The 24,229-nt window shown below is 41.7% G+C and overlaps 5 protein-coding genes across 5 annotated transcripts; 3 read left to right on the top strand and 2 right to left on the bottom strand.

Moving 5' to 3' along the window:
• The first annotated feature begins 1,467 nt into the window (after window positions 1–1,467).
• On the top strand, window positions 1,468–8,254 carry slc25a17l (solute carrier family 25 member 17-like). The gene is made up of 9 exons (XM_070982039.1): window positions 1,468–1,818; window positions 1,999–2,059; window positions 2,959–3,025; window positions 3,325–3,479; window positions 3,726–3,842; window positions 3,964–4,109; window positions 5,332–5,427; window positions 5,643–5,725; window positions 5,831–8,254. Exons 1-9 carry the CDS (start codon window positions 1,744–1,746, stop codon window positions 5,976–5,978), a joined length of 948 nt encoding a protein of 315 aa, XP_070838140.1. The 5' UTR covers window positions 1,468–1,743; the 3' UTR covers window positions 5,979–8,254.
• dxo (decapping exoribonuclease) lies at window positions 8,249–11,591 on the bottom strand. Its single transcript, XM_070982038.1, has 7 exons — window positions 11,354–11,591; window positions 10,170–10,648; window positions 9,860–10,086; window positions 9,168–9,387; window positions 8,941–9,076; window positions 8,747–8,841; window positions 8,249–8,648 (listed from the first exon to the last, which is right to left on the bottom strand). The coding sequence occupies exons 1-7, from the start codon at window positions 11,363–11,365 to the stop codon at window positions 8,513–8,515; spliced, it is 1,305 nt and encodes a 434-aa protein (XP_070838139.1). The 5' UTR covers window positions 11,366–11,591; the 3' UTR covers window positions 8,249–8,512.
• A 12-nt stretch (window positions 11,592–11,603) lies between these two features.
• stk19 (serine/threonine kinase 19) lies at window positions 11,604–14,179 on the top strand. Its single transcript, XM_070982040.1, has 7 exons — window positions 11,604–11,743; window positions 12,271–12,366; window positions 12,450–12,592; window positions 12,677–12,912; window positions 13,181–13,278; window positions 13,406–13,553; window positions 13,899–14,179. The coding sequence occupies exons 2-7, from the start codon at window positions 12,273–12,275 to the stop codon at window positions 13,942–13,944; spliced, it is 765 nt and encodes a 254-aa protein (XP_070838141.1). The 5' UTR covers window positions 11,604–11,743; window positions 12,271–12,272; the 3' UTR covers window positions 13,945–14,179.
• Window positions 14,180–14,275: 96 nt separating this feature from the next.
• Window positions 14,276–19,887, bottom strand: rac1b (Rac family small GTPase 1b). The gene is made up of 6 exons (XM_070982037.1): window positions 19,556–19,887; window positions 18,079–18,150; window positions 17,417–17,534; window positions 17,121–17,183; window positions 16,034–16,193; window positions 14,276–15,943 (listed from the first exon to the last, which is right to left on the bottom strand). The coding sequence occupies exons 1-6, from the start codon at window positions 19,588–19,590 to the stop codon at window positions 15,813–15,815; spliced, it is 579 nt and encodes a 192-aa protein (XP_070838138.1). The 5' UTR covers window positions 19,591–19,887; the 3' UTR covers window positions 14,276–15,812.
• Window positions 19,888–21,382: 1,495 nt separating this feature from the next.
• Window positions 21,383–23,755, top strand: LOC139343693 (salivary gland specific protein SAGSIN1). Its single transcript, XM_070981453.1, has 2 exons — window positions 21,383–21,715; window positions 22,808–23,755. The coding sequence occupies exons 1-2, from the start codon at window positions 21,536–21,538 to the stop codon at window positions 22,826–22,828; spliced, it is 201 nt and encodes a 66-aa protein (XP_070837554.1). The 5' UTR covers window positions 21,383–21,535; the 3' UTR covers window positions 22,829–23,755.
• The last annotated feature ends 474 nt before the right edge of the window (window positions 23,756–24,229 follow it).

Below are 24,229 nucleotides of genomic sequence, written 5' to 3'. Positions count from 1 at the left end.
CTTTTCTGACTCTGACTTGCTGTCATATTTGCTGTTAAATAAATGTATTGAATTAAAAGTACAGTATAGTATTTTTTGTTATGCACTTAATGTATTACTTTAATAAATTAATTCTAGTATATGTGCATATTCTTCAGTTAATTAAGTTTGGAAAAAAGCCATCAAACCGAAAAAAGATGAATAAAAAATATATATAAATAAATAAATCATATATATAAAATAAATTATTATCTTTACAGGTTTCATTTTTAATCCACCTCTCCATCCTCCAGTCCAGAAGGTGGCTGTGATGAATCTTTTTGAGTTGTTAAACACAACAAGATGAAGAAAATAAAGAAGAGCAGCCAGAAAAGTAGAAGAGTGGAGTGAAGAGTTGCTTATCAAGTTAAGTAAAATGGGTATTGGAGGGCGGAGTGGGATAATGGACTTTTCAACACACAGGAAGTTTAGCATAAAGGTTGGAGCAGATACATCATCATGATAAATGATATCTTTTCAAATTTAAATGGATGTATCAAATCAGCACTATATGCAGACGATGGAGCCACATGGATGTGAGGAAGAAATGTGCCTCGTGTCAGAGAAGTGGAGAAATTGTCGTATGAGTGGGGGATTGAAGTGGTCAACAAGCAAGCCTCTTTACATGATTTTTAAAAATAAAATCAAGATATTTTTTTTTGTATGATCAGCCAATGGAGAGGGTGTCTGAATTAATGTCCTGATGAGTCTATGGCTAGATAGCAAATACATGCAAAGTACATATCAAATTCCTGGAGACAATGTGGGGAAAAAAAAGTCATGAATCTGTTTTACATGCAAAGCAAGTAATTAGTCATTAACTGTAAACTGTCACTAGTTGACTTTACCTTAGGGTGATTCTGAGGTCAACAGTAGATTCCGGTTGCATAGCAGAAGCAAAAGCACGGACATCATTGCAAAAAGTGGATAGATTACAGTATAGATGTCATGTTTATGTATATGACCTATAAAGTCAACCCCCACTAATGCAGTAGCAGCAGAAGTTATGAAGAGAGAAACTCACACATATAGGTTAAAAGGAACAGTGGAGGAAAACCCTTCAAAAAAGACAATACAGGATTGTTGAGAGTATTTAATTTGTATGGGTTTGGATGTATATGGGAGTGAGGACATAGACACTAGGTCCACCCCATTTAGTAGCATACCTTCTTTTGCTTTGTCAAGACGTAAAGACAGACTGGAGAATAATGAAATGGAAGTTAAAACAAGTATATACCCAAAGAATAGTTATCAGAAGTACCTAGAATCTAAGCAGATGCTTATGATAACAAACTATCTCCAAAAGACTGTCCCACCAGTTACCCAGCACAAGATGTGGTGGGCAAAATTGAATAAATGTGTAAAAAATATATCTAATGTTACATAATCTTGGTCGGTAGGTGGCGGTATGTACCTGAAAGTTGTTTGCGACCTGCCAGTAAACATAGAAGAGAAGAAGAAGTAGCGGAAGAAGATAAGTTGTCAACCCGGCTCAACCGATGACTGCGGGGAAATATTGTGAAACAGTTGGTGCATTGCTTTGCCTCTGTGTGCCTTTTGGCTTGGAGATACAATGGAGCCGTTGCTGTGTGTTTATTTAGTTAATTAACCAAACACTCCTGCAGCCAGAAAACCAGACCGACCACTAGCTGTCTCTTCTTGGGTCGCCCCACGCTAAATTGTCAGTGTTCAGTCCGTGCAGTCGAACCGGGAGACGCTGCAGAGATGTCCGGCAAAGGTGGCTCCGCTGCCGGCCTCCTGTCTTACGAGACACTGGTTCACGCTGTGGCGGGCGCAATGGTGAGCACAGATAAATGTAATATTACGTGAAGTTTGTGGTTGTACGTGACCTAGCTGGCATTATGTGAGCAGCGCTGGTATTGAAGAAAAAGCGATATTACGAAACTTGTAGTGGGGAGTGAGTGATCTTTTGTGTTTTGTATTTGAAGTGGCAGTAATTCTCAATGCATCGTCTTTTAGGGGAGTGTGACAGCCATGACCATCTTCTTCCCTTTGGACACAGCCAAAAGCAGACTGCAGGGTAAGCGAGTTTAGTGTGTAGGTTCATTTCATGACTGAGTCCTAAAGATGCCAAGGAGTGCCCCACCAAGTTAGTACTACTCAGAAAATGGGAGCAGCATGTGCAGACCGTCTTCCTCGTGAGCCGAGCTGCTAACACTCTGGACACCTTTTAAAAAGCAGCTCGAGTCTCACCTGTTAAGACTGGCCCCTGTCTGCTATTTTCATTTATTTATCTTTATGTTTTTTTATGTTTGTTGCCTCATTTTCTATTATGAAGCACTTTGATGTTCACCCCTATAGAGGTGACGTAAAGTTATTTACTCACCTTAATTACTTCCTACTTTCCTCGTTTTCTACGCGAGATATTTACTCAAGTGCTGATCTTAAGTACAGTTTTGGGGTACTTGTACTTTATTTGAATATGCAAATGTCCTTCCGCTCCATCAAAGTCTGGAGGCAAATATTACACTTTTAGCTTGACCGCCTTTATTTGCTAACTTGATTACGAGTTGCTTTGCAGATTCAGTTTGATTATACAACATCGAATCAACAAATAAATGATGGTCCCAGGGAGAAATTCACAAGCAACACAGAAGATAGAACATATAAAGTCGTGATAATCAGCCCCACATTTACCAGCTTCAAGTTAAAGTAAATGTTCATGTATCAGTAATTGTGATCCAGTAATATCCATTCTTCTGAAATGTTTACTTTTGGTACTTTGAGTATACTTTGATCGGAGTGCTTCCTCCACCGCTGCCCTCATGGTGTCACCTGCCATCAGAAAACATGACACGGCTGTCGAGGCTGAGCAGAGCTCTTTGTGACCTGTGATCCTTGTCGAGTTGCCCCTCAGCGTTCACCTCGTTCGGGCGACACGCTCACTGACTTTTGTACCTTTTGTGTTTGTTTTTTCAGTGGATGAGAAGCGGATGTCTGCCTCTACCCCCTTCATCCTGGCTGAGATAGTAAAGGAAGAAGGCCTGTAAGTATAGTTTTGTGTTAATTTATGGTTCTTGGTTTGATTTAGTGAAGCACTAATGTGATCGCAGCAGACATTTATTATCAGTAAAATATACCTCAACTGCAGCTGAAACTGTCAATTTATCAATTAGTTGATCAACTGCAAATTAATCTGCACTATTTTTGTGAATCAATGAATGGTTTAAATGTTTTATAGTTGTTTTTTTTAATTGAAAAAGACAAAAATTCTCTTTCTATTTGCTGGGTTTCAAAGTCTTTCATACGCTTATTATTCCAATGACTTTCCGCCACTTCTCCCAGCGAGTCTCTGTACAGAGGCTGGTTACCAGTCATCTCCAGCCTCTGCTGCTCCAACTTTGTGTACTTCTACACCTTCAACACGCTGAAGAGGCTGCTGGTATCTGGTCCAGACAAGTCCAGACCCAGCAAAGACCTGCTCATGGGCGTTATATCAGGTAAACACATGCAGTAAAACTAAACATTATGAATGACCTATTGGTGACCATCAAGTACTAAAGGTGTTTGCTGGAGGAGGTACAGGTGCACTGTGGAGTTTTCTCCACAAACAAACGTTTGCATACCCTGTCTTCTTATCTCTGTGTATTGTCCCCTTTAGCATCAACGATGACTCGCAGTCTTTTGTGATTCTTGTGGATGAGGCTCTTTATTTGCTCAGGGGGTAAAGTCTGTTGTTCATGCAGGGGTGGTGAATGTGATCCTGACCACTCCCATGTGGGTGGTCAACACTCGACTGAAGATGCAGGGGGCCAAGTTCAGAAACGAAGACCTCCACCAGACCCAGTACAGGGGCATTTTTGGTGCGTGACATATGTTTATATGCATGTGTGTATATCTGTGTTGTAGTTTAGCAGTTCAGGCGTGTTTGTTTTGTTACTGTGCATTTATACAACCCTTCTGTTTTTGGGCTCTCCCTCCCAGATGCTTTCTCACAGATCATAGCCAATGAGGGTGTGGGAACTCTGTGGAACAGCACTCTGCCCTCTCTCATGCTCGTCTTCAACCCCGCTGTGCAGTTCATGTTGTATGAGGCCATGAAGAGGAAGGCAGGCAAAGGAGGCGTGCGGGTGAGGGGACACAAGAAGGACATCGTCAAAGCCACAGTCATCAGTCAGCCTCGCCTCTTTTCTCGGCTGGGCTGACTCATCATTTTTTTTCAGTTTCAACATCAAGCTCTGAACTACATTGGGGGGGTGGCGTGCTTAACAGGATAGAGAATCTGCTTTAATATTAAACAAGACCACATGCCCACATGTTCTGTCTTCACTCTAATTAAGGAATTAATTATAATTATTTGGGGGGGGTGATGTAAGAGGATTAAGAGTCCACCGCCATGCTAGCTGCTCTGTGAGGCTGCATTTAGGAACAGCAGTGCTTTGAGCTAAATGCTAATGTCAGTTTGCTCAAATGCTGATGTTAACAAGGTGTAATATTTACCTTTTTCACTATTCGTTTGCACCTTTGCTAATAGCACTAAACACACTGTATAGCTGAGGCTGCACGGTGGCGCAGCAGGTAGTGCGCGTGCCTCACAGCAAGAAGATTGCCGGTTCAAACCCCGGGTGGGGCCTTTCTGTACGAAATTTGTATGTTCTTCCCGTGCATGCGTCGGTTGGCTTCCTCCCACAGACCAAAAATATACTCATTAGGTTAATTGATGACTCTAAAATTGCCCCTAGGTGTGAGTGTGAATTGGTTGTTTGTCTTGTTTGTCCCGCCTCTCGCCCGTTGACAGTTGGGATAGGCTCCAGCCCCCCCACAACCCTGAAAGGGATAAGCAGTATAGAAAATGGATGGATGGCTTATCATTAGTTTTGCAAGTATTTATACATAGTCTTAAATATCGGACAGATTACAATTTTGATCTGTTGGTGGCGTCACATGAATCCAGATTTCCCCGATGAATGTCTGTCTTTAATGTTAATGTTTAACTGATATTTTAATTTATGCCTGTCCTATTGCATCATGTAACACTATCAAGGTAACGGTGGCTAGAAAGTGGCTGAACGCTAACATTAGACAACAGCTAACGTTGTCTAACGAGTTATCAAATTTAAGTTTTCCCTTTAAACACGGCTCGATGTCCCTCCAGATTCTCACCATCCGTTGTCCATTTTCAGTCGGTCAATCTGGAAACAGTGAAATGATAACGATTTGTTCACTTATACAACATGTAACCTGGGACAAAAGCAGAACAACAAGAATGGCCGCCGTGTTAATGAAGTCTGCTGCTCGTCATTTCATCTTCTAATGAGTTTGAGTGGGTTAAGTCCTTGTCTCCTTCCACAGATATCCTCAGCAGAGATCTTTGTCATTGGAGCCATTGCCAAGGCCGTTGCTACCACCCTGACATATCCCCTTCAGACAGTTCAGGCTATCCTGAGGGTAAGTACGATGCTACGTTGCACCTCATGGGGAAAAAATCTCCACGTTTGCCTTTTCTGTGTAAAAACAATAGAAGCCATCTGTAATCACTGCATGCTGTAGACCACGCAGGTGTTTCATGGTGCACAATATCTTCAAGATCTCATAAACCCGAATACAAAAAAATAATCTCAAGGACGGAAAAGAAATCAATCGGTTTTATGCTTTCTCATCAGTTTGGCCAGTACAAAAGTCACGGCAGAGGCGGTTTCATTGGAGGCCTCTCAAACATTTTGTTGCTGCTCACAGACAGAATCAAGTGAGTGCATCTGCAAACACAAACACACTCGTCGACACGCTGAGCCCAGCGGTGAAGATGTTATGATAGCTGCTCATTAGGAAACATTTGTTCTCTTTGTTGCAGGAGTTATGGTGTTCTTGGTTTGTACAAAGGCCTGGAGGCCAAGCTCTTACAGACGGTGCTGACGGCTGCCCTCATGTTTGTCGTGTACGAGAAAATCACTGCGGTTACCTTCAGAATCATGGGCCTGAACAGGAAACTGAAGCAGTGAACGCACACGCAGTAGTGCACCTGTCATCAGTAGTTTTCATCAAAGCCTACTGAGGAATTGTTTCAGTCACAGAAATGTTGTATGAATAGATTGAATTGGTGCCTTCAGGGTCACTCCATAACCAGAAGTAGGTGTAATACTTAAAATACTCTCTTTGTTAACATTTTATTGGTTTCCTCTGTGCAGACAGACCTTGATTTCCACCTTTCTGTCTCTGCTGAGATGGTTCCAAGTGATCTTACAGGGGCTGAATTTAGTTTGACTTTCAGGGCTAAGAGATGCCATATTTCAAGGGTTATGACAATGCGTTCATCTCTTGATCTGGCTGTATTCACAGATTCTTCTGTGCTCTCATTTGCACTGGAAAAAGACCAATGTGGTCACTGTTTAAAGAGATTCACCTGCTTACAGCTGAAATCACATCTCATGATGAAAGTTACAAAAACATTTTGAAACTAGTTTGGAAATACATCACGTTATTTCACAAAGGAAACATTTGACATTCGGGGAAATACACTTATTAGCTTTCTTGTTTAGAGTTACACACCGATCGGCCACAACGTTAAAACCACGTGCCTACTTTACGTTTTACAGTTCAAAGAAGTGTCCACTTGAATTCCAGGACCCAATGTTTCCCTGCAGAACACGGCATTGTAACGAGATGATAGAAGTCAGTGGATTTAATGTTGTGGCTAATCGGCGTGGCTAGCTCGCTGGATGAGAGGCTTGATCGCACTCACAGGTGGGAGCGATATCAAACCCTTCATCTAAATCTCGCCAAGAGGAAGCGAGGAAGTGCATTTCCCAAAATCTCAAACCCACTGCCATGATATAAGCTACTTGACCATCCTACACACTCGGTCTGATGTTTTAACCTTGAATTTTACTGCGTTTGATAGAAACCTCATGAATTTCCGGTCAGATACACGTGCTGACTTAAAATGTCATTAATTATATTACTCACATATTGGCAGAGCTCCCATTCAGGTTCATGGACTTGTGTGTAAAATCTGTGCCTACTTATCTTATTAGTAAAAGTTAAATGTGTACAGTATATCACGCAGTAAGTGCCTCTAAATTATATCTCAAACAATCTGTACTATGAACTGGTAAGAGCTTTAATGGCTTGATGATTTTACACAGACACATGATGCATGTAACTATCTGCAGTCTTCATGGCTGAATTGGTCAGTATGAACATTTTGTCACGCAGGTGTCTTCCATTATTTACTTCAGTGTCCTGCTTTGTGTCGGGTGGTTTGGACTTGCAGTAATTCACAGTATTTGTTTATCGCAGGGCCTTTTGTCTGATTGGGTGAATTGGTTGATTGGCTTCAAACTATTTAAAAGTTACCTCCTCTTTTTTGTTGTTAACAGCTAACGTGAGTTTTAATCATTACAAGAGTTTTTGCTTTCTATAGTACTTTGCATCACAGCCTGTTGACTGTTAAGTATATTAATAGGAGCCAGTGGTGAAGCCAAGTTGGAAACTGGAAAATTAGTTACAGAGTCTCACACACGTGCTGTCCGCAGGTGCACCTTGTATATGTGTATCAGCACCATGAAATGAATTATGATGCATGTGAAAGGTGCACTTTAATAACTCTACTGATGTCACTTGGGTGTGGACAATCAATGAGGTAAAAAGTGTTCAGAGGGGCAGAAGATTGACACCGGCGGGAAAGAAAACAGCAAAACCTGAGCACAGCAGGTGTGTGGAAAAGCCGAGAGCTCAAAATGAAAAAGTCAGGAGAGGCGGGAGGGCCAAATGTTTTTGTTTAAAGGTGGGGTGAGTCATTGTGAGAAAGGCTGTTGATATTGCGATTACACATCAGCATGGCAGACTTATTCAATCCACCTCCCCACCCCCTCCCCGCGGACAGCGAGGAGAAGTTCACACATCAAGTCTTTGTCCAGAACGGCTCGCTCCACCTTTAATGATTGAGGAGTCCAAAGTTGGTGAACGTGTCACTGTAATAAAACGGCAACAGCAGTGACACATTTACAACAGTCGCTGGACTAAAACGTAGTTATTATTTATGGTCTTCTCCATAACTTTTTTTTTTCTTCTTTCTTCGTAACAGTTTACATGGAAATACTTTGTAACTGCTGATGCAACACTGACTTGAAGTCTTCTCCACTTATTTACATCACAATTGTTTTTTTTACTTCTATCTTTTCTAACTTTGTTTCGATTAACGTTCCACTGTTTTGGGGTTTGAATTATTCTTCTAACCAAGGAATAATAAAAATGTGAGAAACACTCTCGACATGATTAATTATTATTAGTTTTATTTCAAATCACCACATGCATGCACAGGATGGGCAAACATGGCTCAGTCATGAACAAATAAAAAAATAAACATTCCTCCAGAGGATCATGTAGCCGTGATCAGGGACACAAAATGATCTCACACAGCCACTCTCAGAGGACGAGCACACCTGAAGACACACCAGACTTTGATGTATTTTAGTAAATAGTCCTCGACTGCAGCTCAGAATTAAGTCTCAGCTGAAAGCGTCTTGGTGGTAAATCAAGACTGATGATGTGAGTCTTGACTTCTGCTTATCTCGTCCACATACCAGTGAGGCAGGAAGGAATACTGCGAGTCCCTGTGGATGGAGTAGGTCACATCTCTGCGGGGCTCACAGGAGAACAGGTACACCACACTGGAGGGGAAACAATAGTGAGTCATGAACGACACAGAGGGCTTAAAATAGATTTGCTCAACAGTAAAAAAGGTTGGTGACGTACTCCTCGCACTCACCTCGGATTGTCCTCCGTAGCTGCTCGCTTCACAAAAGACAGGAAATCACAGCAGAAGTTCATGCAGACAGTTGGCTTCCAGCAGTTGTGTTCATTCTGTCCGGAAGAAACATAGAAGACAGAAAACGTGCAAATATGATACATAAATAAATAAATATGACCAGTCGTGAATCACTGCAGACACCTGAAAGGTACCTTGATGAGATGTGAGATCTTAGAGGTGGGAAAAGTCTCCACGGTGACAACCACTCCATCGTGATCCCGAAAACCTGCCACGATGCGAGGCACTCCAGGGAGAAAGGACTGGGCCCACCATTTGAGCAGTTTGAACCTGAGGACCACCGAATCGAGGGTAAATCATATATCAGACAGCACAACAGGAAACAGTTGATGATGTGATGTTTTACCACTTCTTCATCTACCTGTGGAAGTTGCTCTGCTGCTTGGGGGTGCAGATCTCTGCAGAGGTCTTCAGCTCAACGTAGCAGGCAGGCGGAGCAGGAGCGTTGGGGTCTTTGTCCCGGCAGTCCACCTCACCGGAGAACAGAAGCCTGTGGTCTTCAAGCCGGGTTTGTACCACAGTGCAGAAGGCCTCATTGGTGTTAACCACTCCACCTGGGTCAGGTGAACTGTGGACGGTGTCTGCAGGGATGGACAAAGGTGAAGAGTTATCATTTAAACATGGGCTTATCACCGTGTGTGCTTCACACGATTTGAGTTTGCCACATGAAACATGATGGCCCTCTGTTCCTTTAGCTGCTGGGATTCAATGCAGTTGCTCTTCCAGCATTTCTATCTATCCCAAAACTGAGACAGTAAAGTGATGACTTAGCGTCTTATAATTTAGAAACACCATGAGTACTGCTACTTATGAATACTAATATTTCTTGTCATGAAGAAAGTTTCACCTATTGTTCTCCTTTCCTGGCAGAAATGGGCTCCAGTAGTGATGGCTAAATATAAAACCAAATGCTTTTCTTGTGACGCAGTGTGCTTGTGAAACATCATAGCTGAGCTGACCTTACGTGGCTAATCAATATGATAACTTATCAGCAATCGAGGTTTGAAAGTAAACAGCAGTTGCCATAATACTCTATCATATAAACCCACGCACCTGCACATGTGTATTGCTCGAATTTGTATCCCCAGTACATCATCTCTTCATGCCTCTCGGTGCGGTTCTCTCTTTCCTGACGGGCTGCTTCAGTTTCCACCTCGCTGATGTAAAGTGTGCCCCTGAACCTGGTGACCGCCAGCAGCCAGCCCTCCCGCGTCTCATAGGGAGTAGTCAGCAGCTTGGTCAGATGACCACGCCACGTCACAAAGTCGACATCTAAAAAACTGGGAGAGGTTGATCAAAGAATGCGCTTTCAACAGGAAACACAACTGTGGTTAGAGGAAGTGTAGATCACGACGACACTTACCATGACGAGGCCGTGGTCGCCTTTGACCCGAGCTTCGACCTGTTGACTAAGATCCAGCGCAGGATGTGGTCCAGCTTCTCCTTCACGCTGTCGTCCCTCTTTATAAAGCGGTCCTTGTATCCATCCCTCAGGTCAAAATTAGGATTTCTGTCAGGTTCTGCATAGTATCTCATCTGCCTGCTGTCGCTGAAGAATCTGCGCTCAGAGTCCAGGGAAAAACACCCGACTTCAACAGGCTGTTTGTACACAGGAAAGTCTCTTTCATAATGCTCCCTTCTGGTGCTCAAACTCTGAGCGCTGAGTGGGTTTTGCCAGGGATTTGGTCCAGACTGATACTGCTGGTGGTTGTGGTGGCTTGGTCTGAAGTGTTGATTCTCACTGTGATACCTTCCTCTGTTATTTCTCTCTCTACTGTATGGTGACTGGCGGTTTTGGTAGCTGGAGCTGGGATTGTGGGATCTGTGGTGGTCCATCGCTACCTAATGAGGACAAGAGCAATGAAACGAACTGATGCTTATTCATATCTTCTCGATAGTCTTGCTCTGCTGCTGGAAAAAGCCAAAAAACGATCTGCTTCATCATCACTTGTTTAGTCACTAAGGAGACAGGGTTAAGATAACCAAAAGCACTTCACACACCACCTGAATTCATTCCTCCAAGAGTAACTTTTACATTTATATATTGCATTCCTTATCTCCTCATTTAACTTGTGATTATGAGTCCTGGTGCATTTTATAGTTCATGCTTCATACTGATTATGACAGATATTTACAATGTGTGCAGTACACCGGCTTTAAGCTTAATTATCCTATTATGAATCTGTTCTTGTACTTCTTTTTGCCCCTGTAACACTTCAATTCCCCTGCATGGCATCGACTAAGTTAATCTTGTTCAACTTTGAACGCTCCACAATTGAGCACATCACCCCGTGGTCTGTCTGTCGTGTGTGTGTGTGTGTGTGTGTGTGTGTGTGTGTGAATGCATACACATTCATAATTACAGATGTTCATGTTTGTATTGACAGTGTAGAAGTGCATCTGCATTGTGTAAACAGACGCGCGGGTTTACCAGCGTGTATGCCTGTTGTAGGTTAATGAGAATTTCCAAATATAACAGTTATATTGCGAACTTTGTCATGCCACTATTATCAAAACTACTAAACCAGTAAATAAAGCAAAGCCTACCTTTTTCAGCATACACAACAAAAGCAGCTAACGTTAAGTTTCTGCCATTGCTAAGTCTGTCACCATAATAACCACGGCTTTGCGCAAAAAAAAGATATTTCAGACCCTTTTCTAATAAATACACAAGGAGGCAAATGTCAGTGAACGAGAGAAAGAACGCATGCAGTTGTTTGTTTCGCTAGTTGCTAGCTAACTAGCATAATACGCTAACATCAAACCTAACGCTACTTCCGGATGTAGTTTATTATCCAATCCGCTAGTTGATAGCCGAGGCACTTCCTGCAAAGAGCCGATTAAAGAAGTTGTTGGTTGATACCGTTAACGCTGGGTGGTGTTGAATGGGATCAGAGAGATGTGAACAGCTGTATTGATGCTGCTATTAGCTATCAGGTAAGTGTTTCACCTGGGGTCGTATTAAGTATTTGTTATTTGTGTGTTCAGTGTACACACAAAGTGGTGTTAGCTAGCTAGCTGCATTAGCATGGCTATCACAAGACAAAAGCAAATGATTGAGCCGGTGATTCGTGACAAACTGTGTGCGTGTCATCAAGATGCCTTTCCCAAGTGAATCTGAGCGATTATTTGGGTTAAAAACCAGGACGAGCTGGTAACTGGCACCTTCAAAAGACGTGTTACCCAAATTCCTTTTGGAATACAAGCTAACATTTGGCTAAATTTGATCGTGACACTCGTTTGTCCCGATTAGAAAACGCAAGCATCTCACAAAAGGAGAACTAACCGTTATTTATAGACTAGTTTAAAGGTTGGCAGGGGAGGGTTTGTCTTAGATTATATAGCTGTTTTTCTGAAAGCCAAAAAATAAAAAGCTCTTAGGCGGTCCGTGGAGAAAAGCAGCTGCCTGCGTGAACAGGTTAAATCTGCAAGTCATGGTTTCTCAACCCGTATTTCTCCTGCAGGTATGAACAGGAAACGGGCTCTGATTTCAGACACTTTCAAGGTGAAGAAAATAAGACACGGCACAGAAAAGTTTGGAGCTGTCAGCAATGGAGATGGTAAGTGTTGATTGTTAAACGGCCAGTGAAAGTCTCATTTAAGGATGTATAATTCGCTTGTCATCTGTTTCTTCACCTCAAAGCTCCAACTGACATCAAATCCACCCTCGAGTACCTCATGACACTATTCCCAAGGAAGCTCTTCAATGACACCTTGCCTCAAATTGTTCTTAAGCACCAACTCTACAGCATACACAGTGACAAGACTTTAGTGGACAAGGAGCTGGTAAGATGGCTTTTTTTGTTGTTGGGAAGGTCACATTTATCTGATTGTGAAAATGCAACCCACTTCCCTCCTTGTGGTCCACAGAATAAGCTGCGGGAGCAAGGAGAGCTGCTGATGTTCCAGCTCGGGTTTGATGCAGAAGCTTTCGGGCTGATTTTTGCATCAGATTACAAGGCCAAAGTGCTGGCAGGAGAGGAGGGCCGAGCGACACGAGCAACGGTGGAGAAGTTCTTGGAGAAAGTGCTGTCGTCCTGCACGGACCTGAGCTTCAGCAAAGACAAGATGCTCAGGGAGTTCCTCTTCACAGACTCTGAGATAACGTACGCAACGGCCTCATGATTCATTCAAAATGATTCATTGTTTGAGAAAGCCACACCTGTCTTTGGATAAAATTGTTTGCATGAAACTAAAACACTGTACTTTGCATCTGAGTAATAGCGCAGCTGTAAAAACCAGTATTGTACAGTTGAGTCAGTTTAACTTTGTGTGTTTTTCTCATGTGTTTGGAGCTTTGATTTACTTTAAATGCTTAGTTCTGAGACCTCAGACTTGAAAAAAGACCACACATATTATTTTCTCACCGTGTAGGCAGCTGGTTAAGTCAGGGGTCCTGACTGTGAGGGACGCAGGCAGCTGGTGGCTTTCTATTCCCAACTCAGGCAAATTCACAAAGTACTTTATAAGAGGTGGGTGTTAAAGTCTCAACAGTACTTTGCGTTCATGATGTCACGTGTAAATGTCTCATTTTTACTAAGTTTTTGACAGGGCTTTGCAAATTGGAATGGTTTGTGTGTAACCACCTTTCCCTGTTAGGTCGTAAAGCGGTGCTCGGCATGGTGAAGAAGTCCAAATATAGCGAGGTCTTAAAGGCGGAGCTGGAAGAGCGACGGACAACTTCACATGTGAAATTCCACATGAAATACCACATCCATGACATTGTTGGTGCAGAGCTGGTGGAGAGGTAATATTTGGTTTGCACCGGTTGCATGCTGTTGATTCTGAAAGGTGTGGATTTTAAATGAGAGGTTTCGCAGTAGGTCAGAGTTGAACCCATCTGTTAAATGAAAACTGATTTGAAGGTTCTTCATGCAGCTGCTTTCTCGTTTACGGTCCTCTCAGCCCAGTAATTGAGGGGTTTTCAGTTGCCCACAGGCAAGATGTTGGCCTTCAGGTGTTAAAATATGTGCACGGTGGTCTTGTCAAAACAATCAAAATGCAGCTATGATTAAAATTACAACTCCACCAATGAATCGAACCAATGTGACAGGACATAATTTACTGAATAACACCTCTGTTTTCCTCCCAGCATACCGACAACTTCAGGGACATTGTTACGATTTGTTGACTCCTGAACCACAACAATAAGGCGGACTGATCTGTGCTTGGTCGAAAGCAGCGAGCGACTGAAGATGAGAAATCTTCAACGTGAAAAGTGTTTTGTATGAGGACTGGAAGTAAATTAATTTCAGATTTAGATTCTGTGCCAAATGTACTATAAAACCTTGTGGGTTTATGAGTTGTCAATTATGTTGACATAACCATTTATCTTGTAATTTAATTAAAAAAAAATTTTTTTCTTTCCCTCATATGTAAGTTGTTATTTAAACATTATTGTGTGTGTAGTAAGTGTTTCATGAAGGGGAAAACTGGGGCTGTGTTGTGCAACAACAAGGCAGAATAGAGTCTGTTTTACTTGAATTTATTGGCTTTTTCAAAAAGTGACAATAGCTTTTATCCATAAAACTAAAGAGTCACAACATTGGCTTGAATTAAAGCACAGCTTGATGTCTGAATACAATACAGATGAGCAACATGTACTTAACCCCTGATCTAGTAGTTCAAATACATTTTGTAAATAGGCAAAAAATATAACTGTAGCAATTCTAGTCTTAGTTTTCAGTATATGTTGCACATACATGCTATCAGCATTAATTACAAAAAGCTAGGCCTGTAGGGAGATTAAGGTAGCGTTAACTGCAGAGGTAATAAACAAAGGATATTCATAGTGTTAGTTTAACAATACAGTGAGTGAAGTGTAACTTCTGTGAAGAAAGATACAAAATAGTCAAATCACATGATTATAACAAAAAGATGAGTACACTGTATACTACATCATAACCGACAGTAGCTTGTTACTGTTATTAGCAGGAATTAATGATGCTCTTCTTAGTGACATTGCTTAGCCAGTAGTGATGCTATTAAAAATCAAAATGTGCTGCACAAAAGGTTTCTGATAAATGCCCACAGAGCATTAAAGGTGCTCTTGTTCCCCGCCACCAAAACACCTACACAGTTCTAATCCAATTTCTAATAAAAGTTTTCAGCGTTGCACTCCTGGGCAGCGACACAGTGGAGACACGTCTATTGCAGAGAGGAAAGAAAAATACCATAAACTTGACAGGTCCGATTGGAGCTAAACATAAAATACTGGATCATTTCGATTTTTATGGGTGTAATAGCACTGTTGGTGTCGGAAGATCTGTTCCCAGCCTGTGTTTTCAATATGTGGCAGGCGTCATTCAATCTGTGAGAACCAATGAACAAACATGAATCATGCGCTGTGACTGAAAACGACTAATTTGAGGCAAAAATAACTTCACAAATGGTTACTTGAAGTTGGTTGTTGACAGTGAGACGACACATGAGCGCCCTCGTGAAGTCAGACTGATAAAATGCTACAGATGGTGGAGCTGAGCAAACAGCGGCACGCAACAGCAAACTGTCGGCTGTATTTTGAAGGTTTAAAGGTGTGAGACAATCCAACGAAAGGTTCTACTTTCTGCTAAAATACAGCACGTCTGCACAATGTATTTGGCAATATTTCTTCCACTCAAAACAAACAAGACTGTAAACAAACAAACAAAAAAACCTAAAAATTGGACAACCAGTGGAAGAACAAATTGAAAACATTCCACGGTCCATTTTACAAAACATCCAATCCATTTTAGAAGGCCTCGAGAATTTCAGTTCACGTGTTTGTACAGTATAGGTTGGGAAAGAACTAGGGTCTATGATCATCTAACCCCTCCTCCTAAATCTGACCCCTATGTCAAATTTTTCATGGAAACAGTTGGTATAACTGCTGTAGCTACACTTATGGAAGGAAAGAATCTGAAGTACTTTGTTTTTGTGTGTATACTTGTGTGTTTCTCCTGTGATCTTCAGCCACCCTCACCACTAGCGGTCATGTTCCCCGGTAACCATCCCAGTGGAGGAAGTCTTAGAGGAGAGTGCACTTCTTCCCCTTCTTCTTGGCGGGTGGAGGGCAGAGGACGGCCCGGATGGCCTCGTCGAACACAGTTTTAAGGCCACGCTGAGTCAGGGCTGAGCACTCCAGGTACTTGACGGAACCTGATGAAACAGAAATATTTGTATTCCTTAAATATTTCAGCAGCGGGGAAAAAAAAAAGTGAGAAACATCAGTGAAGTTGTTGTTGTTACCAATCTCTTTGGCCATCGCCAGTCCTTGGGGATATGTAATTGGAGAGAGTTTCTTCTCCTTCAGCTTCTCCATGGTGTCCTTGTCATCTCTCAGATCCAGTTTGGTACCCACCAGGATGATGGGAGTGTTGGGACAATGGTGTCTCACCTCAGGGTACCACTGCACAGAAGTCACAACACTGAGGAGTTAGGAGTATAGCTTTCCAAATCCGTCTACATGATCCCAAACGTGAATTACAGGCTGACTTTATCTTTTGAACACAATCTGACCGATATGTTGCATTTCTAATTTATTGGGAGCTAATGAACAGTGTGCAGATACTCCTCTATCTGCCGTTGTCATGATCTCACTGACTCTATTAGATTTCATGTTCATAAAGCTGCCTCATGTTGAACTGAGCTGCAGTGATAGATGCCCTGCATTAAAACAGAGCAGGAGGCTGCACTGGTGGGGCCGTGTTGTTCAAATAAATCCTAGTTGTGGACAGATTGTGTAAGAATGGTTTCTTATATCTCAGAAATAATTCTCATTCGGAGCAAAGGGATTAAAACAATTAGTGAACGTCTCAGCTTGCACTTATTATGAGTCACTTTATTGTCAATGCAGTGGCTTTTGTCCATCGTGTGATTTCAGTGAGTTGATTTGAGCCTCCTTGGAGCAGGACAGCTGTACAGCATATGAAAAGGTGTTGTCTTTGTGGTACCAGATACCCCCCACCTATGCCCACAGATGGCTGGCTAACCCACAACACACACATTTTGAAAGTCTTTAGATATAGTGATGATAAATAAATGTTTTTAACTAATTATTTCACTGGATGGCAGTGGCACCATTAACCAACATGTCTCAACATCTTTAACCACATTAAATGTGCCATTGCTGGTGTTTCATCACACACCCCAACATCAAAACCACTAATTTTAATAATGAGACTGTGAAGAATAAGACAATGATTACTGATCAAATAAATACATCTGGATTTTTGCCTGAAACCTGTAATTAAATATGTGGGTGAAAATAAATCTTTACAATTCTGAGTCATCCCCGGAGAAGAATCCGAATGCCACGTGATAAAACTCCACTCACCTTGGCACGGACGTTTTCAAATGAGGCAGGACTCACAAGCGAAAAGCAGATGAGAAACACATCCTGGTAAGAAAAGGAAAACAATCAGAGTCCATAACTATCACTTCCTGTTGAGAACAGTAGAAACTCTTGTCGTACAAAGGTGTGGCATTTTTCTTTCCCTCTAACTTCCTCATTCATTCTGGGCACCCAGACTTTCCAAAAGGATTATGTAAGAGCACCGCTGAGATCAATAGAATCACAATGGGTGAAATATAACACAGCTTCTCTGACTGATTCTTTTCTTTTTTTATTACCGTCTGTGGGTATGAAAGTGGGCGGAGTCTGTCGTAGTCCTCTTGTCCTGCTGTATCCCAAAGGCCCAGGTTCACCGGCTTCCCGTCAACCATAACATTGGCAGAGTAGTTGTCGAACCTGACAGAGGGTGACGATGTGAGAATGAGCTCGACCCATCAGGATTAATATAAACTGATAAAATATTAATAATAACATAATATGTGACTGGAGACAAACCGAAGTCTCAAAATGGAAAACAAGCTCTTAATTGATCCATCCTGCCCTTTTGCTTCTTAGGCTGGCTCTTCAGAATGACTCATCGCTTACTTAACCCAGCTCGTCCAAACCAAAATCTTGTTTATCAACAGCCCTGAGTCAGTCCATGCCACACTGACAGTGATACAGATCAACATACTTCACATAGCATCAGATAGGCTGCAGTTTTTCCTCTTAACTTCCTGCATTATATTCCCATAATCATTTGTTTTATACTGTGCCACAGCAGTGATTGCAACCTGTTTTATAAGAAATCAAACCTTTGTATAAAAGCAAAGTTGCCACCTCATTTATGCAGTGATTGTATAGGAAACTATACAAGGGTGGAGACAAATGATGGGCTCTTAATGTGGACAGACCTCCAGTCTTACATAAATAAATAAGGACTGCAGTCTCAGATACTCACACTGTGGGGATGTACTCTCCAGGAAAGGCATTGGTGGTGTAGCTGATGAGCAGGCAGGTCTTACCCACAGCTCTGGAAGGCAGAAAGTGAGGAAAAATGACTTGTTTGGTGTTTATGATTTCACCCTGAAACACTGACTACAGCCATCCTGGGCATGAACTGCCATGGCTCCCTCCTTTGTACAATTTATGCAGCACATAACCAGGAGGTCAACAGTAGGGTTGCAACTAATGATTTTTAGTTTCAATTCATCTGTATATCATTTCCTCAATAACACAACAAAATGTCAGAAAAGCAGTGAAAAATACCCAGAAGTGTCCAAAGTAGACATATTGATTCCTCTTGTTGTCCAATCTATGGTTCAAGACCCAAAGATATGCCGTTTACCATCACAGAAACACTAAGAAATCGGTAACTATTCACATTTGGTAAGCTGTGAACTTTCAGCATTTCTGCAAGTAAAATAACTTTAATTGATAATCAAATCTCAGGATTTATATAATTTTCTGTCAGTCTATGAATTGATTAATCAACCAACCATTTCAGCCTCCATGTCCAAAACACATACAGATGTTAAATGCACCCTGGTCTTGTGTTGATATCTGGAATTTGTTTTTGCAAAATATGCATGCAAGATCACTAGAGGTGTATGTGCCAAATATGAGGTCTTGTACCCCTCTGTGTGAACCCTGTCTGCTGCAAGCCCCCCCAAAGTCCAACATAATAAATCAAACACAGCCACAGGCCCATGAATGACTGTGCTACTGTGGTATCCACCACACCCTGAAACAGAGGTTATGAGTCTATTTTCATCCCACATATTGTTACACATATGAAAGTCAGATTTAGCTGACCAGTCTGCTGCAGACGGAGCCTTTTAACTGTTGAGAAGCCGAAAAAACGCTGCATGTGGGACATAATGGTGCATCACCCAGCAAATAACACCCGTGAAATGACGGACACAAACAAAAAGCTTAGTTCTTTAAATTACCCAACTGATAAGTAACTGTTGCCAAATTCAAAGTTAAACTCTTGTTAAGAGGGATGGGTGACCTGCCCAGTGATGTCTGAATCACCCCACAATGAGGAAAACAACGTAACCGGGATAATGTAGCGTTAAGTCAAAGATTAGCCAACCACTGGCGTACCAGCTATTTTGTAATACAATAGTTTGCCATATCAGTGATATAACATTAATGGCGATTAATTCGTATCAGGGCGCATAAAACTTCATAAAATAAACTAATGTGACATGACGGTAAACAGGTAGTTAAAGTCAAAACTTGGTGGCTAACTTTACCCGTTACAAAAAATCTGAAGCTAACACCGTTACCGTTAGCTAGTGCGGTGACAGCTAACACTACACCTAACATTACAGCTAACAGTATAGCTAACTCTACAGCTAACACTACACGTCGTCATTCAAGTTAAATAGTCAGTGGGAGGTACAAACTCACAGTCAGCTCGATTAACTTACCCATCTCCGACAACGACACACTTTATGGCCTGCATTGCGCCGCAGCTTGAGGAATGCTAAGTTAGCCCGGGAGCCAACTAACGTTAGCTCACAAGTCTCTTTTCCTTTGTCCGGATTTGCTCGCTGGTGAAATGTCCCAACAGCGTTTCGCTAACGGTCTCTGGTGGTGTAGTGGCGCTCCAGAGATGTGGAAACAGCGTGTGGAGAACTTACAGCAACTTATCGGGAACTTTAACGCAAGTTTACTCAGAAATTCCCTCGCAACATTCCCATGCTTTCGTGGGCTGATCGGGAAGCTATGAAGCAAAACAGCGGCCACCACCCCTGAGGAGAAAAAAAAAAAGAAGTTAGCCACGACCACCAGGTGGTGCATCCGGTGCAATGGCTTGAGACGTCCACAGAAACACATCTGAAATAAACAAATGGAAGTCCACCGCTTTTTTAAAATTCAGACAAATAATCAGACAAAGTGTGTCGGGAGGTTAGTCTTTTGAAAAGAAAATTTTAATTTGGACACTTTAGGGATACAATGAAAAATAAAAAGTAGGACGGACGATTAAGAGTGTAACACGGATTGAGGACCTGACGTCACCTCAACAATGATAATGTCAGATTTCCCTGAACTGTGTCTTCCAGGTTGTCCACTGTCCCCTGCAGGCAATTAACTCAATCTAAATCACATAAAGTATAACTGACTGAAATTAACATTTCCCAGTTGTAAATATAAAACTTTCAATTTGTCAACAACCGAGTAGAGCTAAGAAAGTGTTTGCTATTTATTCATTACTACATAAACTTAAATAAGATCAGAAATCTCATAGAAAATGTAACTCTTGCATCAGTGAGATGTTTTTGGGCATTTCTTTGTGGACAGTGTAACTAACCAGATATTGCCATTCTGTGGTAAGAAATATTGGGTTTGCAATGCAGTAGATGTCTTTCAAAATAATGCACCATTTCTAGTAAAACCTGTGTTGGAGAGGTTAAGAATGGATATTAAATGTAATCCTGGTCTTGTATTGTATACACACAAATATATGATGGATGGATGTTGAGCATTTTATAAGAACAAAGACTGAGCAGATGATCCAACTACAAGATGAAGATATTTAATGGTGAAATATATTTTTGATCAGACAGTTAATTCAGAAATCCACTGGCAGAAAGTTAACTCCTGGAAATTTTGATTGTCAGTCAACAGGCTGAAACGGAAATGTCAAGCATTTAATGGTTGTCAAATGCAAGATTTACTGCTTTTATCTGTTCATTACTCGTTATATATTTCAGGCTTTGCACCGTTGGTTGAAACGAAAACTTGAAGACATCACCTTGCACCTGAGATGGGTAATTTGTCAATTATCTGTTATTCTGTAGACTTTAAATGACTACTGAGATTAATCACTAATGACCATCATCGTCACTAGCAACCCTAATTTTTATTCAATTAATTTGTTTGTCTTCAAAATTATGTACTTTCTGTATTTATTAATGGGAGAATTCCACATCCATAAAAAGAAGACACAGTTGCCTATTATTAACTATTTGAATGATTGAAAAATAAGATGGCTATCAAATCTCTCTCTCTCTCTCTCTCTCTCTCTCTCTCTCTCTCTCTCTCTCTCTCTCTCTCTACATATATATATATGTAATGCTACGACAATTGATTACAATCAACAACAACGACAACAACAACAACAAATCAAAATCATAATAACTATCTGCCTGAAAGTCTTTGCATAGGACTGTAATCCAGCGTACGAACTTCCGCGTGTGTCACACCATTATGAGTCCTCCAATTGACCATAACAGGAATCGGTAGAGAAGCCGTCTGGGTGGAGCAGCTCTGCCAGCACAAACGGCCGATGTAAAAATGGAGCTCGGTGTCAGTGAGCGATAGAAAATGAACTGTCTCGTATCAGCCATCACTTCGCTCCTTCGTCCGTCTCACTAAAAGACACCGTCACCGTAGACATCGCCTTTATGGCGGGTCTGTCTTACTTGGTGCTCCGATTTTCGGGCTCCGCTGGTCGGACTTACGGAGTGTTTTCCAAAGGTTTGACGAGGACTTTGTTGATATTTTTTGATCTCGCATGGCGACTGCGAATCAGATTCCCCTATGTTTACCTCGTCGCTTCGATGATGTTTAATGTCAGACTGCAGGTAATTATTTCTTGATTATTAAGTGGAGCACGGTGGCCTCTCCTCCTGTGAAGTTTACCAGCTCGCTCATGTAAATAAGCCAGCAGCTGATGGGAGAGGCCCTTTAATGTTGAGAGAGTCATCAACATTGTTCTGTCTGAAGCCATGTCAAAATGTCTGACATTTTATACTAAGATTTGTCCTCTCCAAATAGAGCAACTTAATCTAAAAGCAGTTGCCAGTTTATTAGGAACAGCTCATGCTAATGAAGTGTGATTTTTGCTCAGACTGTTTCAGAGAGCGCTTCATTCAGCTGTTTTGGCTGCAGGTTGTGGCTCTATTACATTAAATTAACATGTGTTTCTCATATTTCGTCCACCCCATTCACACCAGTGAGGGCAGACTGAATATTAGATACATTTCTCTGTATGACATAACACTCCGTGACCATGATTAATACTGAAGGAGATATTTTACTATAATAATGGTCACAGTTCCTAAATGACCTTAATCCTTATTCTGTACTGCAGCTTCCTGTTACTTATCAGATGGCACTGAAATGAAATGTCTGCAACAAGCTAATATCTGCAAATGGGCCAATATATCGACCCGGCTGAGTTATCTCTCTCGCTCATATTTCCATCACAAGTCTCAATTCATTATCATTCAAAACCAACTGAAAAAGAAAGTGTTCACATTTGAGATGTTGGAGCCTGCAGTTTTTTGCTTTGTTGCTTAACAGTGATCTGAAATTGATTGATTATCAGCTGTTCTGTTCAGTAAAGTGACATTTAAGCAATTAAAAGGACGATTTGATGAGAGTTAAACTACTTCCTGATCACTCACTCTTCAGCTTTCAGTGTTTCCATCCAGTCAAAAATAACCGACCATCAAAATCATGACCAACTGATTTTCTGTTGATCATCTAATTGAGTAACTGACTAATTGTTTCAGCTTTAAGTGAATTTACAATTCAGCAGCATCTCAAAATGAGCCCTGATGTTAATTAGCTGACTACTGAGTGTGTGCCGCTGGCTCAAAGATGGAGATGAATGACCTGTCACTGCCAGCATAAGTATCTGTCTTATCCATTCATTTTGCATGTCTTTTCAGGTCCACATCGAAATCCACTGAATCCTCAATGCCTGCATTTGGACTTCAAACAATAAATTGTGAGCGCTGCAGTGTTTCAGCCCTCTTCAGAACAAACTGTCTGCCACTGCACAGCGATGCGGAGGACGAGGACACGTCATTCTGCAAGCTGGTGTGACGATGCGACAAAGTGACACCGCTGGCCGGCCACTCCGCCCTCGTCACACGAGCCCAGTGCCTTTGCGGGGGAAAGGACGGCAGTGGCGTCTGCTGAAATGAGCCGCGGCGAGCGGTGATGTGTGAGGGTGAAAGCATGCCTCACGTTCACCCGTTCAAGTTGCCACCTGAGATCCAGGAGCCGCTCGTTGTGTCCCTGAAGACTGTGTCCGATGAAGGGTGGATCCTCACGCCGCCTCCTCTCTCTGGATGTCGGGGACTTTGCTGTGAAAACAGATGATTGTTACTGTGGAACTTTGTAGCTACTCTTTTATTGTCTGACGTGTGTGTTTATTGGGTGCTTAGTGTAAACATCTCACTATAATTTAAAGAGTAAATATCTGCACCACATGACACTAACGAGCACGGTTGTTGTCCTCTGTGGCTCGGACGCTTGATTTGAGGTTGGGGTCAGCTGTTTAAACGGTACATGAGCTTTCAGCAGAGGTTTGGTGGAGGTTAACGACACAGCCGCCGCAGCTGCTCTACTGGAAACTTACAGTCCCTATCAAAGGGATTCACTGCATGTCATCTTTGTGTTCATACACACACGCCGTCACACTCGTCGTGTTTCTGCATTCTGTATCAGTGGCACTTTGGAAAGGTTGAAGGTGAAAAATGTGACCTGGAGAATTTTTTTTTTTCAGCTGCATTTGTCATAAGTTTTTGTTTCTGTGAAAAAAATGTGTGTGCGGGGTTTGATGTAGCAGAATTGAGGGTAAGGATGATTGAATAAAGTAATAAATCAATGAAATCATCATCCTGAACTTTTTCAGTCATTCTTACTACCATGCATTGATTTAACTACCTTTTATCCCTTTAGTTTCACATATATTTTCCCAATTTGACATGCCTTTAAACAATATTTAAACAGCAAAATGCGGCAAAAAAAACATCCATCTTCCTTTATTGTCTCTTTTAATTCTTGTTATAACAATATGCACTTTAAATAAATAGAACAAAATGGGGAACATATCAAGTGCCATACTCGACACTCAGCTTTCTCTAGTTCAGAGCAAGTTTGTTTGCTCTGCTGGTGATGCACACGTCAATAAACTCAAAATTCAGACTGTTAAACTATAAGAAAGAGCGCCCTGTGCTCCGAGGGAATATTGATAAACAGAATTTCTAAGATCATAACAATCACATCTTTCCAAAACTGCTATAAGAGTCTAACACACCCCATATATAAGGAGGAAGAGTTCCTTGAGACTCAATGCATATAAA

This window comes from Chaetodon trifascialis, chromosome 15, assembly GCF_039877785.1.
Source record: "Chaetodon trifascialis isolate fChaTrf1 chromosome 15, fChaTrf1.hap1, whole genome shotgun sequence".
NCBI classification, from domain to species: Eukaryota; Metazoa; Chordata; class Actinopteri; order Chaetodontiformes; family Chaetodontidae; genus Chaetodon; species Chaetodon trifascialis.
The sequence above is the reverse complement of the archived record's forward strand: the minus strand, read 5'-3'. Positions and strand labels throughout refer to the sequence as shown.

Bases quoted from the DNA above. Each gene is read 5' to 3' on its own strand.
- dxo (XM_070982038.1), bottom strand. The intron at 9,077-9,167 runs GTAGATGAAGAA...GGTGGTCCTCAG, and splicing joins CAGCAGAGCAACTTCCACAG to GTTCAAACTGCTCAAATGGT. The intron at 8,649-8,746 runs GTGAGTGCGAGG...TTTCCCCTCCAG, and splicing joins GCTACGGAGGACAATCCGAG to TGTGGTGTACCTGTTCTCCT.
- rac1b (XM_070982037.1), bottom strand. From the start codon at position 19,590: ATGCAGGCCATAAAGTGTGTCGTTGTCGGAGATGG. The intron at 17,535-18,078 runs GTGAGTATCTGA...ACCCTCTGTCAG, and splicing joins GGAGAGTACATCCCCACAGT to GTTCGACAACTACTCTGCCA. The intron at 16,194-17,120 runs GTGAGTGGAGTT...ACTTCTGTGCAG, and splicing joins TTGAAAACGTCCGTGCCAAG to TGGTACCCTGAGGTGAGACA.
- slc25a17l (XM_070982039.1), top strand. From the start codon at position 1,744: ATGTCCGGCAAAGGTGGCTCCGCTGCCGGCCTCCTGTCTTACGAGACA. The intron at 3,026-3,324 runs GTAAGTATAGTT...CACTTCTCCCAG, and splicing joins ATAGTAAAGGAAGAAGGCCT to CGAGTCTCTGTACAGAGGCT. The intron at 5,428-5,642 runs GTAAGTACGATG...CTTTCTCATCAG, and splicing joins CAGTTCAGGCTATCCTGAGG to TTTGGCCAGTACAAAAGTCA.
- LOC139343693 (XM_070981453.1), top strand. From the start codon at position 21,536: ATGGCGGGTCTGTCTTACTTGGTGCTCCGATTTTCGGGCTCCGCTGGT. The intron at 21,716-22,807 runs GTAATTATTTCT...ATGTCTTTTCAG, and splicing joins TGTTTAATGTCAGACTGCAG to GTCCACATCGAAATCCACTG.
- stk19 (XM_070982040.1), top strand. From the start codon at position 12,273: ATGAACAGGAAACGGGCTCTGATTTCAGACACTTTCAAGGTGAAGAAA. The intron at 12,367-12,449 runs GTAAGTGTTGAT...TTCACCTCAAAG, and splicing joins AGCTGTCAGCAATGGAGATG to CTCCAACTGACATCAAATCC. The intron at 12,593-12,676 runs GTAAGATGGCTT...TGTGGTCCACAG, and splicing joins CTTTAGTGGACAAGGAGCTG to AATAAGCTGCGGGAGCAAGG.